The 13316-nt window shown below is 38.1% G+C and overlaps 2 protein-coding genes across 2 annotated transcripts; both read right to left on the bottom strand.

The window, feature by feature from the left end:
* Positions 1-253: 253 nt before the first annotated feature.
* On the bottom strand, positions 254-2638 carry LOC113700384 (transcription factor HHO5-like). The gene is made up of 5 exons (XM_027220820.2): positions 2282-2638; positions 1918-2165; positions 1437-1827; positions 880-956; positions 254-783 (listed from the first exon to the last, which is right to left on the bottom strand). Exons 1-5 carry the CDS (start codon positions 2499-2501, stop codon positions 517-519), a joined length of 1203 nt encoding a protein of 400 aa, XP_027076621.1. The 5' UTR covers positions 2502-2638; the 3' UTR covers positions 254-516.
* Positions 2639-6888: 4250 nt separating this feature from the next.
* On the bottom strand, positions 6889-12125 carry LOC113700462 (upstream activation factor subunit UAF30-like). Its single transcript, XM_027220928.2, has 6 exons — positions 11729-12125; positions 9605-9719; positions 9328-9499; positions 7954-8007; positions 7505-7680; positions 6889-7366 (listed from the first exon to the last, which is right to left on the bottom strand). Exons 1-6 carry the CDS (start codon positions 12055-12057, stop codon positions 7241-7243), a joined length of 972 nt encoding a protein of 323 aa, XP_027076729.1. The 5' UTR covers positions 12058-12125; the 3' UTR covers positions 6889-7240.
* Positions 12126-13316: the final 1191 nt, after the last annotated feature.

Raw genomic sequence — 13316 nt, 5'->3', positions numbered from 1 at the left:
ATCCAGGCCAGCTGAGCTCTGTAGCCCACCCTATAGATCCTCTGACTTGTTGTTGTGGGTTATAGTTTTTGGGCCTATTATCAGCAGACCCATTCTACAATTGTTTCTTTTCATTTTTTTTTTAAATTTTGAGCTGAAACCTATTCCTGAAAAGTAAAAGGAAAAAAAAAAAACTGTGATTAGAGAACCTTAATTATATTATCAGGGGGAGCAGCCTGAATACGTGAAACTATAGTACAAAAAAAAAAAGAAATTCAGAAGAACAAAGGCTAGTTTATTTCCATTACGGGAGGCTATCATTGATTGATTGATATGTCATCGTAACAGAATAAGATTTAGAAGATTCTGTATGAAAACTAAAAATGCTAAAATTTGCCGAAAAGTCCTATCTCTGAGACGAGACAAAATCTCAGCAACTTCACTACTGTAATTTTCACCAAATTATTTGGTTCTCCTTTTTTTTTTTTTTTTTTTTTTCCCTTCCTATCTGCAAAATTCAGGGCCCTCGGCACGCAATTAATCTGTTGGCTTCTGATGACGATCCTTCCAACTGCAGCTTTCCGATCTCCGATCCTCTTCCTCTTCCATGCTGTCACCGCCAGTAACTGACGCCCCTTTAGCTGAGCCGCCGCCTGCTAAATGCAAAGGCCCTTCGGGAGAAGCAGACTGCTTGGCGCTTGGCTTTCGTAAATAACTGCGTTCTCCCCTTCTCAGCCACTCGTAATTTGGCGACGCACTTGTTGAGGAGCTTGGCATCAGCTTTCGGATATGAAGCCTGTATTTCTGCAAATTCGGACCAAGTTCCACGTCATTGCGTGGCATTCACCAAAACAAAGCGAGATAGTTATAGGAAGCTTTGCATGCAGATTGAAAACTCACCTGCAAATGGCTTTTCACTTCATCATTGGTCAGGCCATCCACTTGCATGATTTCTCTTATGTGCTTTGGGGTGGCAGCTGCGAATTGGATGAACATATCAGGTAGATGGTTCTAAATTCACGACATGGTACAGCAATTTCCCGAATGTAGCAAATGCAGATTGGAACAGGGCAGGGAAGTTTTAGAGAAAGAATGCATTTTGCGCTCGCAGATCCTTAGATCAAGGCCTCCTTGTTCATGAATACAAATTTATTTGCTATTCTATTCCAAACTCGATTCAAAAAAGTCGATTGGAAACCGATGGAGGACGAGGGAAAAGAAAAAGATACCCAAAAAAAAAAAAAACCAATGTCCTTACTCAGACACCCGTTCAGGATAAATTATGTCAGATTCTCAGACACCTGAACCGAAAAATTCGCAAGCCCTCGTAGACCCACAAAAGATTCAGATAGTATTTACTCCCGTGGGAATGAAAGATGAATAGGAGTAACTTAATTCCAGAAGAGACAGCAGGAACAAAAACAAAAATCCCAGAAGGCAGTGAAATTTTTGGATACCTTGTGCACCTCCAAGTTCGAAGAGGGCTTTAACAAAATTTTGATGCAAATCATGCGACCAACACCGCCTCTGTTTCTTGCCCTGCGTCGTCTGGGATGAACTACCACCCTCTGATAGCACACCAGTACCATCATCACTGGCAACACCAACATGTTTGCCTTTTGAATTTGTAAGATCATCTGAGCCCACCTCAGCCAGTGCTGGCATTGACAAAGACAGCCCATTTAGCGGATAATCCTCCTCCTCCTCCTCCTCCTCTTCTGTTTTCGTCACCACAGCACCACCTGGCTTCTTGAAAGGCAAAAAGGCCCCTCCCAACTTCTTGTTGAAACTCCGTGCCTGATCAGATAGGCTCCACCTTGCTGCTCCATCACTCCTCTCTTGATGCCTCTGGAATCAGCAAAATAAATATAAAACAAGTGAAGAAGAATCAATAAAGTTACCTAAATGTTCAGGGAAAAAAAATGACAAAAAACTTACGGCTTGATGGAGAAAAAGGGTGTCTTGAATTATGACAGTATCAAAACCGTTTTCATATTGGATGGGAGTGGTCCAAAGCTGAGCAGAGCTCATCCAAGTCTTCTTGTCAGTCCAATCAGCTGACTTTCTTTTGGGTCTTTCATCTTCACGATCTGAATTACCTTTTAGAGGCATGAATTCTTCCATCACAACTGTCTCCACCTCTCTCTTCTTCAACTTTACCACCTCCTCCTTCAATTTCCAAATAGCTGTAGACCAGAAGAAATTGAAAAAATGTATACAGTAAAGTTAACACTATATCCCTCTTTTCTTTTCAAGCCGAAAAAGAGGGGGAAAAAAGGAGTTGAGAAAAAACGCGGCATACCATCATTCAAGAGGAGCATGCAGAGGGGGAGTTCACGTCTGAAACCATCGATCTTTTTCATTTCTTGCTCCAAAACACAGACATAGTCGTTTAGTTTGGACAACTTCAGGGGAATATCGGGGATCATTGAAACTTCTGCTAGCAAATCTGAAATGGACTTTGGAACAAAACCACTTGAGTTTAAATCCAGCAGCCTGAATTCCTTTGAATCGAACTTCATTTTCCCACTCACGTAAAAGAAAAAAAAAAAATTTCTCTAATGGGTTTCTTTTCTTCTAATCTCTAGATGAGTTCGGATGTTCTCTGTTGTGATTTCTATCTAACATTGCCAAGATAGAATATAGAAGTAAAATGCATGGTGACAAGGAGGAGGATTGGGATTGAGTTAAATAGCACGGTTGGTCGGCTGAAATGGGAAAGAAAGGGTAAATATGGAAAGAGCATGATAAAGTCGGAAAATGTGCCTTTGGAACAAAAAGAAAAGATTCCCTGATTTTTCACATTCGGGGCGTCGCATATTTTGAGCGTCTCCGTGAAACTCAACTAAACTTAACCCTCAGCTGAACGCGATTAGTTTGGCTCAGTCAAATTTCACGTTTCAAAAAAAAGAAAAAGAAAAGAAAAGGTGGAATCTTGTTGACTTTGTACAGATTTTCTATACATTTTTCTACCATTTCTTAGTGAGTGGGGGTAGGACTTTTTCTGATTATTTATTATATAAAGGAGGAAATTTTGCCTCCTTAGGTCCCGTATGAATTGCTGTTTTTTCAAATTTTTATTAAAAAATATATTGTAACAATTTGATATATATGAAGTGAAATGGTGATTAAAAAATTTGTTCATAGAAAACGTGTAAATTTGTTGTTAGAAAATTAAAATCTAAGCATAGTCTAAGATTCTTGATTACCAGGGTAATTCAGTCTTTTTACCTTAAAAATCAGTCTTTTTATTAGGGGTGGCTGACTTTATAGTTGATAAGTCATGGGACGATTGTCAAGTTACAATCTAAGCATTGTCTAAGAATCTTGATGACCAGGGTAATTCAGTCTTTTTACCTTAAAAAATCAGTCTTTTTATTAGGGGTGGCTGACTTTATGGTTGATTGTCAAAGGTAACCAAGCCATGCAATTTGCCTTTTTTTTTTTTTTTTTTTTTTTGGGATCTGCCAAGCTGTGTGCAGTGTTGGATTTTGGAATTGTATTCGAGATCCATGAGATGAATATAATCAGCTTCTTTAGGATTTTGAGGGTTTTTTTTTTGGTAAAAGAAATTTTGTACATTTGTTTTTCCCACTCGAACAAACCCAAAAGAAAATCGTTGTTCATCAATGTTTGAACAAACGACACCAAAAATGCCAATTGATGTTGAATAGCGCATTTGGTTAGCAAATATAAGTAGAATAACCATTAATTACTCTATATTGCTAATCGTGGTTCAGCTTGTAAATTTACATTTATATGGAGGACAGATAAGTAATGCGTATGAATAAATCTTCAATAATCTCTAGTCAGAGTGGCTCTTCTTCAGAAGTTGTGGTCAACTTCTTCAAATATTTAGCCATAAATATGAATCGAAGGGGACATTAACAACGCGGACCCGACGGTGACTGCTTTTATAATCAAAATTATGAACAAAACATTAATAAAGTGACTGGTGAAAAAGATTTATTTACCTGTTCGGCTCTGTGATTTGTTGAATATTCAATGAATCAAAAATTCTTTTTTCTTTTCCACAATGGTAAGTAAATATCGGCCATTTTAATGCGCTAAAATTGAAAAGATCGCGTTTATAAGCGGAAAATGATATCCGCACGCTCTTGCATAACATGAATTTTTTTTTTTAATATATAGTATACTTGTCAGCGCATCTAAATCATCCCAACTACCTCATAATTATAATGTAAAGATACGCACCTTTATCTTTTCAAAAATTTAACATTTAAAGTACATTTATTAAAATTACAAACATACGCGTATATTAAATAAGTGCGCGTCGATGCATACACGACAACATAAATGTTCTAATTTTTCTTTAATTTTTTTAAAAAAAAGAAAGAAAGAAAACCGGTTTACGTTTATCTTTACTTTATCAGTTTGGCTTGAAAGGGATGAAAAAGAGGGAAGGAGATAATCCCGGAAGAAGCATTCCATTCATTCAAATATAGTAGTGGTTGTAGTAGAATACAACTAGGAAAGAAGGATTCCTGTGGCAAAGCTAAGTATTTGCAGAACCCTTTTCAGTTAAATTCTACATAATTGCTAATAAATAATACAAGTAAAACATGATTAGCACGCCATCTGTCCCCAAATTCTCCCCTTCTCCTGCTCCTTGTAGTATGATATGATATTATATGTGATGTGGCGTGCGTGGTCCTTGCGGATCAGACCTCCCAAACCAGCACACAAGAATCTCTCATCAGTCATCGCGTCCTACCTTAACGTTCATCACATCGACTCACACAATGACACGTGGTTTGCTGAGCAACCCCCTTTTTGGATGAGAGCTGTTCTTTAGATTCTTCTTCGGAGTTCATTCTCTTTCGTCCGTTTCGAATCCGTCGCGTGGATGCGCCACATAATTTAAGGAAAATTATGATGTACAAAAGCAGAGGTGACGTCTGAAAAATGAGACTGCAAAACTAAAATAAAATAAAAGGTAGAAGAGGATATTTTATAGGGTTCTAATCCCAATCCGCAGCCACAAACGGGATAAGAATTCTCGTTTGTGAATTGGACAGAGGATTATTTATCAAAATTTATTTACTCACATCATCATTATAATTTTTAATATATATTTTTAATTATTTTTTTATTTCACATACATCACGTCACAAACAAAAAGTGTTACAGATCTCAAATAATTTACGATCCAAACAGCCCTCGTTTATTATCTTGGACATTGTTAGGCCTCTCTAATCGGCAACCAAGATGCCATCCCGAAGTAGAGGGCAGACATTTGGTCGATGCTAGTCATTGGTAGGTCTCATTTACCGTTCAAACATTTCGAGAAGTGGTTTCTTTACTAAGTTTTGTGAGTAGAGGGTCCATGGATGGAGATATGAAAAGATGTCACAAATCAATGAGAAGTACTTAATTTAGACTGTAACGGAGAGGAGAAAGGAGGATCAGAACTTCTGGAATTTCTACGGATAAACGTGGCAAATGATGAGATAATTAGATGATTATAAAAACGATTCTGAAATTTCTACGGATAAATGTGGCGTAGAATCTCAGCTTGTGTGATATCATATAAGCAAAAGTCGTTTCTTCAATTAATCCTACGTTCAATTGCACCAGCAACCACTCCGAAACAATAAAAAGAAAATTTGTTTTTCTACCATCACTTTTTTGAGTTGTGAATCAATTGTTCAAACTAGGTTGGATGCGGAGCCTACCACATTTGATGGTCCAAAGCTCTCTTACCCGCAGCATCTCTCATATCTGCTGCTGTCGGATAAGGAACACGGGGCCATGGTCAGTTGTATCGCTCCCTTCAAAAAAATTTTTTCCTTCTGCCTTCAAAAAGGATTTAGGCCAGCTATATGATAGCGGCACGTGGTGCACAGATGCACCCGATTTGTGTTTGTATAATGGAGGATGGGAGTGTTTTTCAAATACAATAAAAATTTTTAAAAACATCTCAAAATATGTTCTAGAAACTCTTCTACTCTTAAATATCCCAAAATATTTTCTAAAAATTCTGCTACAGCAAAATTTTTCAAAAACACCTTCAAAAATAGCTAATCCAAACGGAGCTCTCTGGATGTTTTTCCACGGACTAAGCAAGCTCCACTCATCACTACTCTTTTTGAGTGCTAAATTAGTACACAGTTATCCGACAGACAAAAATAGTTAATCGCCGTAATCTTCTATATATACGAACGGAACAAGCAAAGTACATATGCCCCTTGCCATTTGTGCACAGGCAGACGCGGATGAAACATTAGAAAGCACAAAAGTAGAGAAGGGTACGTTACTAAGTCTGGTCTCTCTTCTAACTAAAAGCAAAAATACTGCTGCTAGTACATTTGATCTCAAAAGCTGCTCAACCATGGGTGGTGCAAATTAACTTGTTGACCTTTTTGGGTCGAATTTGTGTTTGTAACCCAGGCCCAGATTGCTGTCTATTCAAATGCCACCACCACACAGCTACGATCGTGAAATCTCTCCTTGAAAACGACTGGGGGAATCGAGCGGAAGGGTATGGGATTCCACTATTCCAACGACATCCATTCGCCTCGTACCAAGCAATCGACAGGAATCGAGTAGGGGATGCCCTTTTTTTTTTTTTTTAATTTGCCCGCTTGAGATTTGATCCTAACCTGGTTCTGGTGATCTATCTTTTCTTGGGTAGGAGACGGCAACCTTTTGCCATCCCCCCACCCCCACTTGACTTGTCCCTGTTATCGTTCATTCCTTCATGGGATTTTTCTCATTATTTTTTGACAAAGTAATTGCAACCATATAAATAGATGGTTCCTCGTTGTAACAAACATTTGGGCATGCTAACTCGTTTGATCATTCATCTATTGTTTGTGGCGTACCGACTACAAATCTGTGTGTTTCTACGTGCCTCGAATCATTTTTCAATTTACAGTGCATTCCACGTTTTCAGTATATCAACTCGGAAAATCAGATTCCACTAACAAAAATGAATTCTCCAGCAGAAACAGCAGGCTAACTCAGGGAGGAGGAGTTAAGGGGAACATAAAGAGGAAGGTGAAAAACAGGACTATGTGGGAGTTGGGTGACTCTTACGATTTGCAATAACATTGAACAACAGGTCGCTTTTTCTCCTAATCGGCGCTCATTCTTGAGCTGAGTGCCGACAAAACGCTACATTAGTCAAGGAAGATGGGGGGGAAAAGAAAAGTTCGCATTCACTTGCATCTACTCCCTGTTAGTAAATCACTTGAACTCCCAGCGGTGTTGGGCTTCCAAGAAATAACGGAAAGGCAACTCACTGTTCCGGCTTTATGAAATGACCAGTCAGAAGTTTAGGAACCGTGAATCCTTGAAAATTGTCCACATCAAAGAGTTCTTTGAGCTTTTCATCGCATAGTATCCTCCTCCTATCAGATGGATCCTTCAACATCAAGAGAAGTAAAATGAGCATACGAGCAGCCACAAGGATTTGACAACGTTCGAGAGATATTATGGAGAAAAATGTAACACAGAAGTTCAAGTTACAATCTAATTTTCTGAATTAACTGCAAGCAATTACCTGCAGGTTATTTTGCTTAATGTAATCCCAGATTCTTTTCACAACATCAGATCGTGGTAAGGCACTTTCTCCCGTCCCAAGAAACTTGACGAGAGCATCAGAAAGGGGAAGGGGAGCAAGAAAACCTGAAGTCCCACCCTTGTGCCTCTTTTCCTTTCTCTTTGGCTCATCCATTTCTTTGATATAAAACAAGAGGAACAAAAGAAGCCCATCAAGAATTTCATTAGATTTTCGCTGCTTCAACAGGTATCTGATATAATTTATTTGGACAACAGATAAACAGGCAGCGAGGAGGCAATCTTTTAGATCCCAACTGCGCATGACTTCAAAAATCGGAAAATCCACCTTGAAATAAAACTGGTGAAAAATAAACGCGTAACAGAATCCTTTAAACATTTTTGCAGCCATGAGGACATAATACCATCTGATAGATCAATAAACATAACTACCTTCCGCTCTCTCTTGTTTCCGCTGCTTCTCTTTTGGCGTAGATGAGACTGAAGCTGTTTAATTGCAGAAAAACTGTCAAGTAATCAAGACAATGATAATAACATGAAAAGCCAACTAGTGATAGAGAAATCATTAGACAACACTAAAACATAATCTCATGCCAATTAACCACCTAGCTGAAAACTTAAAATAGGTAGCAACGCACCAAAAATTTAACATTACTAACATCAGCTTCGATAATTCCTCAAACACTGAAGAAATGCTCATGAGATAATTGAAGACCCATAGCGCATAAAAACTTAGGTCCCAAAAAACAAAGACCTGCTATATGGATGAAATAGAGGTAACGTAAGAAAGGAACCTTATGTCCCAAGTATGCAATCCAAAGCTTCACTGCATAGACTAGGCCAAATATAAACCCAAGGCAGGTGTAAAATCAATGACAAGATAATTAAGGCAAGTCCGCTCACTTAGAAAAGGCTTGTCGAATTCTTTGATGTTCTTCTATAACTTATGAACTTTAATTGCTTGAATTTGAACTACCCCAGACAATACTTCAACCCTAAATCAACTAATCATTTTGTCAGATGATAAGTGAGTTTCCTCTTCACAATCAATTGTATATCTGCACACAGTAAACTGTAAATGCTCTTGAGATCACAGAATATAAAAGCTTCCAGATGACTCATCCCGAAAATTAGTTATGATATTCTCAATAATCATACGCTTGACCTCCTCATAAAGCTGTATACTGTTCTTCTATGAAATTTTCATCAACACAGCCGAAGGGCCCATGGATGTGCGCAAGCTGCATTAAAGAACAAAGGACTACCAGAACAGCATGAATAGACTTTGGGTAATGCAGTTAATAAAATGAACAAAGCTATTCCTGTTCATAGGAACTCCCTTAACACGATAACTTATTATCCCTCTCAGAGGTCAAGGTCTTCCAGAACTTGTACCCTGAGCCAGATACCAGGAAGGAGCTATACAATCAGATAAACAAAACTGCAATAGTACACAGCTCTAATAGTTCATCACATTTGAAAACTGCTCTTAGCAGACAACAAGTCATATACATAAAATCTTAATGAAATGTTATTCCAATCAGAAATATACAATATGCTTATTCAAGTTACAGCATTTTCCCTGCTTTGATGTATTTCAGCAACCATTAATTGAGACACAGCAAAACAAATTAAAAGGAAAAAAAATGTTATCTTTATCCTCTATTCAAGCAGTGATATCGATATTGTCCAGTATCAAGCAAACTCCAGTCCTTCCTAACTAAAACTCTGAAGTTATATGAGTTTGAATACACAGAGAAACAAACAAATATATCTGACATAAGAAGAGGTAATAGAAAAAATTACCATTGGTTTCTAAAGGCCAGATATGCTGTGCTAAGGCCTTGTTCATTTGGAACATGTTTATACTATCCACACCAAAAAGGTCCCTCAGGGTACCATCACATAATATGTTCCGCCTATTGCTTGGGTCTTGTAAATTATTTTCCCGAATATAGCTCCAAAGTTGCTTCACAACCTAAACTCCTCACAGTTTGGAAAAAGATCATTAATTTGAATTGTCAGTCACATTAAAAGTAAACTAATGTATAATGAAGAGGAATATCTGCAAAATACATTATACCTCAGTTCTAGCTAATTCAGGTACGCCAGTGAACTTTTGAAGTTGAGGAGAAAGGCTACAGAGCTTGGTAAATCCACCACCTCTTCTCTTAACCTCTTTATTCTTCTTTTTTAACCTATCCAAATACATAGCATCTACATGTTTTAGTAATGAACAAACTAAAACCTTTACTGACATAATTACTCATCTTCAAGTAGAATTGAATATGTGGACTAGAATCACTAATATTTTTCACATTCTTTAAAGTATCTCAGTCTGTTTCCAGGTCCAGCAGATGTCAGATTGGGGGAAAGGGAATTAAGGAGAAAAGAAAGGTGGTAAAAAACCCATTCTCTCTTTTGAAGCAGTAAAATTCTTAGTTACATTCAGCACCGCCATTTTAACAACATTATCAAAACAAAAAAAAAAAAAAAAGAAGAGCAATTTCACTAAAATCTCAAATAATGCACTCTGAACATGCCACATCCCCTGGGGTACTGTTATCTCTTTTGCCTGCTGGAATCTTTGGATTGCCAGAAACAAGGCTGTTTTTGAACCATCTAACCTCTTCTCCATTCTGCACAATACTCTAGCAATGGTGACTGAATACTCCTTTTTAGGACCTATTTAGAACATAGTACATCCTAGAACAGAAGTGCTTCATAACTGGATTCCCCCAAAACCTTCCTGTTTCAAAATCAATACTGATTGGTCTTCCATAGGGAATTCGAGTCCAGCTGGATCAGGTGGCTTGATCAGAAATCACCTAGGACACTGGGTAGCTGGGTTTAGCAGAAATCTGAGACACGCTACCAATATTCTTGCTGAGTTGTGGGGGATAAGGGATGGACTGTCCTTAGCTTCCTCTCTAAACTTGCAAAATGTTGACCTAGAAGTTGATGCTAAAACTGCTCTACACTTGCTTAAATCTGCAGATACCTAAACTCATGAGTATGCTTCAATTATCTCTGATTGCAGGTTCCTGATCTCTGTTCAGCCGAAAGTCACACTTAGACATGCTTATCGAGAAGCAAACCAGTGTGCTGACAAATTGGCAAAACTGGGTGCTCAACAAGATGTGAATTTTGTATGCTATGATAGTATTCCTTATGCTTTGAGAAATCTAGTAGATGCAGATCTTAAGGGAATTTGCTTCCCTCGTTTTGTACCTATAACTTAAGTTTGTTCAATATATAGTCCCTTTTATTACCAAAAAAAAAAAGAACATGCCACATGAATGGAAGGAGCACAACTAACAACATATCTGCTATTCATTAACCAATGACAGCTAAAATGGAGAAGCCATCCTATCAACTTAAAACAAGAAAGGGAAATGCCTCAGCATATCCCTTTGCCTAAATCAGCAATCCACGACAAAGGAGCTTGATGTGAAAAGAACGTACAAAAGCCTCTCCCATAGTCCGTCTAACCATCGTTAAGAAGAGAAAGGAGAGCAACAACAGGATTTGCATTCTGCATTTGAACAGTTTTTCTGCCAAAGATATGGTAACACCATCAACTACTTAGTGAGTGCCATTGCAATTTTGCAAACCACATTGGCCTTATTCACGCTTGCAAGCAAAATTAAAACGAGAATTGGTATCGCGCAAGGGGACTAGCCTTGTTTGCCAGTAATTCATACTTTGTGGTTAATACGGTGACAGAACTACGAAAATGACCAAAATAATTATTCAGCGAGGACAAGCTAAGCTGTTAAAACAAAACCTCCTAAGCAGTAGAACCATTTCTGGGCAGCATCCATCCATACGCTTAACCCTGATTCAACACATTGTACAAGAAACGACTATAAAATCCCTCGTTGCCAGGTTCCACTCAAACTCATCAGCTACGCAACCGATTCTCTTTCTCCAAATCAAATTTACCAAAAATTTCCCATAAAAATTACTACAGGACAAGAAGGAAAAAAAATCATAAAAGCAGCTTCTTTTAAAAGTACAAAACTTTCCTCAAACACGAAAGAAGAAAGCATCGAACTTCAAAAACATAAATAGAGTCAAACACTATTTATGCAGCTATGCATGCTCATACAAGATTAAAAATCCCAAATCATTTTCCCACCTGAAATAATACCAGCTACTGCATTTCTGGGCTCATAAATATTTCTGCCAACAAAATAAAACTTACCCTTTCTTAGAAGTTGGCTTTCCATTACTGGGTTCCTCTGATTCCTCCTCCTCGTCTTCTTCTTCTTCTTCTTCTTCTTCAGCGTCGATCACGGCGGGAACCTGGGCCTGGGCATCTCCATTCTCCTCTTTATATTCCTCAGCTTGTTCTTGAAACTGAGTTTGAAGGTAAATATCAACTTGTTCTCTAATAAAGGCTTTTCTATCCGACAAATCGATTCCGAAATCTTCTTCGAGTTTCCGGCGAACAATTGCGGTCGTCGTCGTGTTTAGGTCCGACGTGCTAAGAAACTCCCTCAGTCGGTCCACTAGCTCCGTCTCCGTTACCATTTCCGCTTACTTTCGTCTTTGAAAAATATCGGTTTTTTTCCTAAAAGTCGAGTCTGCGATGTACTACTAAATTGTTACTCGAAATGACTGTTTAGGGTTTGGGTGGATGACAATTCCAGGTGAAAATTTTGACGGAGCCAAGGGCAAGCTTGGCAATTCGGGTGTTGCCCTTTACGGTGTGTAAGTCCCACGAAACGGTAAAAGGAAGGCCACCCCCCCCCGGCCCCCGACCCCGTTTAGCAAGTCCGCGTGCCTTTTGAGGTGTTAGCGTCAATTTGACATATGTACCCTTGCATTTCCCCAGTAATCACGAATTACAGGTGACGGCAGGGATGAGTCTCGTGTTGTCGTTTATACATTTGCTCGCTGAAGCGTTACGCTTTCATGTGCTTGAAAACGACTTTATGGGTTGGTATACGCTTTATGGGCCATCCGTTCGTGCTCAACTATGCAAATTTTGGTAGTTTGTTTTGATACTCGTAGACGGCCGTGGTTGGTTTACACTCCTGCGTAGCATGGTTAGCTCGTTTGAATTGCCATTTTCAGAAGTTTTTGGTTAAAAAAATGTATTATTGTGATATATATATAAAATAAAAGAATAAAAAAAATTATTCATAAAAAATATAAAAAAATTTCTGCAAAAAAATTATATTCCAAACAAGGCCACCGTGCTAGTTTATTTCATAGTTACTTCTAATTGACTCTATGGGTTGGATATGTGTGGCCGTGTAGTTACTACTTACTAGTTCGTTGAATCACCGGCCTATTCCTTAAATGTTCAGCGCCTATAGACAGCCGACATGGGCTAAGTGATGTATATGGTGTTAGGGTTGCAAACGAATCGAATTGAATCGATCTTTAACATAATCGAGTCGAGTCTTAATTTAGTTTTATCGAACTCGAGCTTGACGAATTGATAATTTTGAAGCTCGAATTCGAAAAAATAAAAATAATAATTTTTAAAAAAAAATAAATAAAATAATATTTTTTAATAAAATAATAAAATATTAAGGATGTATAAATTTATATATATATATACACTCGACTTGTGAGTTAATGAGTTTAATTGAGTTCAAGTCGATCTTGACTCGAGTCGCTCGCAAGTAGTTTGATTCGTTTGCAACCCTGTACGGTACACATCAATCCGGATCTGAACATCTACAATTTTTCCACCGTACAAGGCAACAGAAACACAACTAGGTATTTACATTTTTATACACCACTAAGCATGTCAATTGGCAGGTATTACCCAAATCAAT

The sequence above is a fragment of the Coffea arabica genome, chromosome 7c (assembly GCF_036785885.1).
Source record: "Coffea arabica cultivar ET-39 chromosome 7c, Coffea Arabica ET-39 HiFi, whole genome shotgun sequence".
In the NCBI taxonomy this organism is placed as follows: domain Eukaryota; kingdom Viridiplantae; phylum Streptophyta; class Magnoliopsida; order Gentianales; family Rubiaceae; genus Coffea; species Coffea arabica.
Note: the sequence above shows the minus strand (reverse complement) of the source record. Positions and strands in the feature narration are given on the sequence as shown.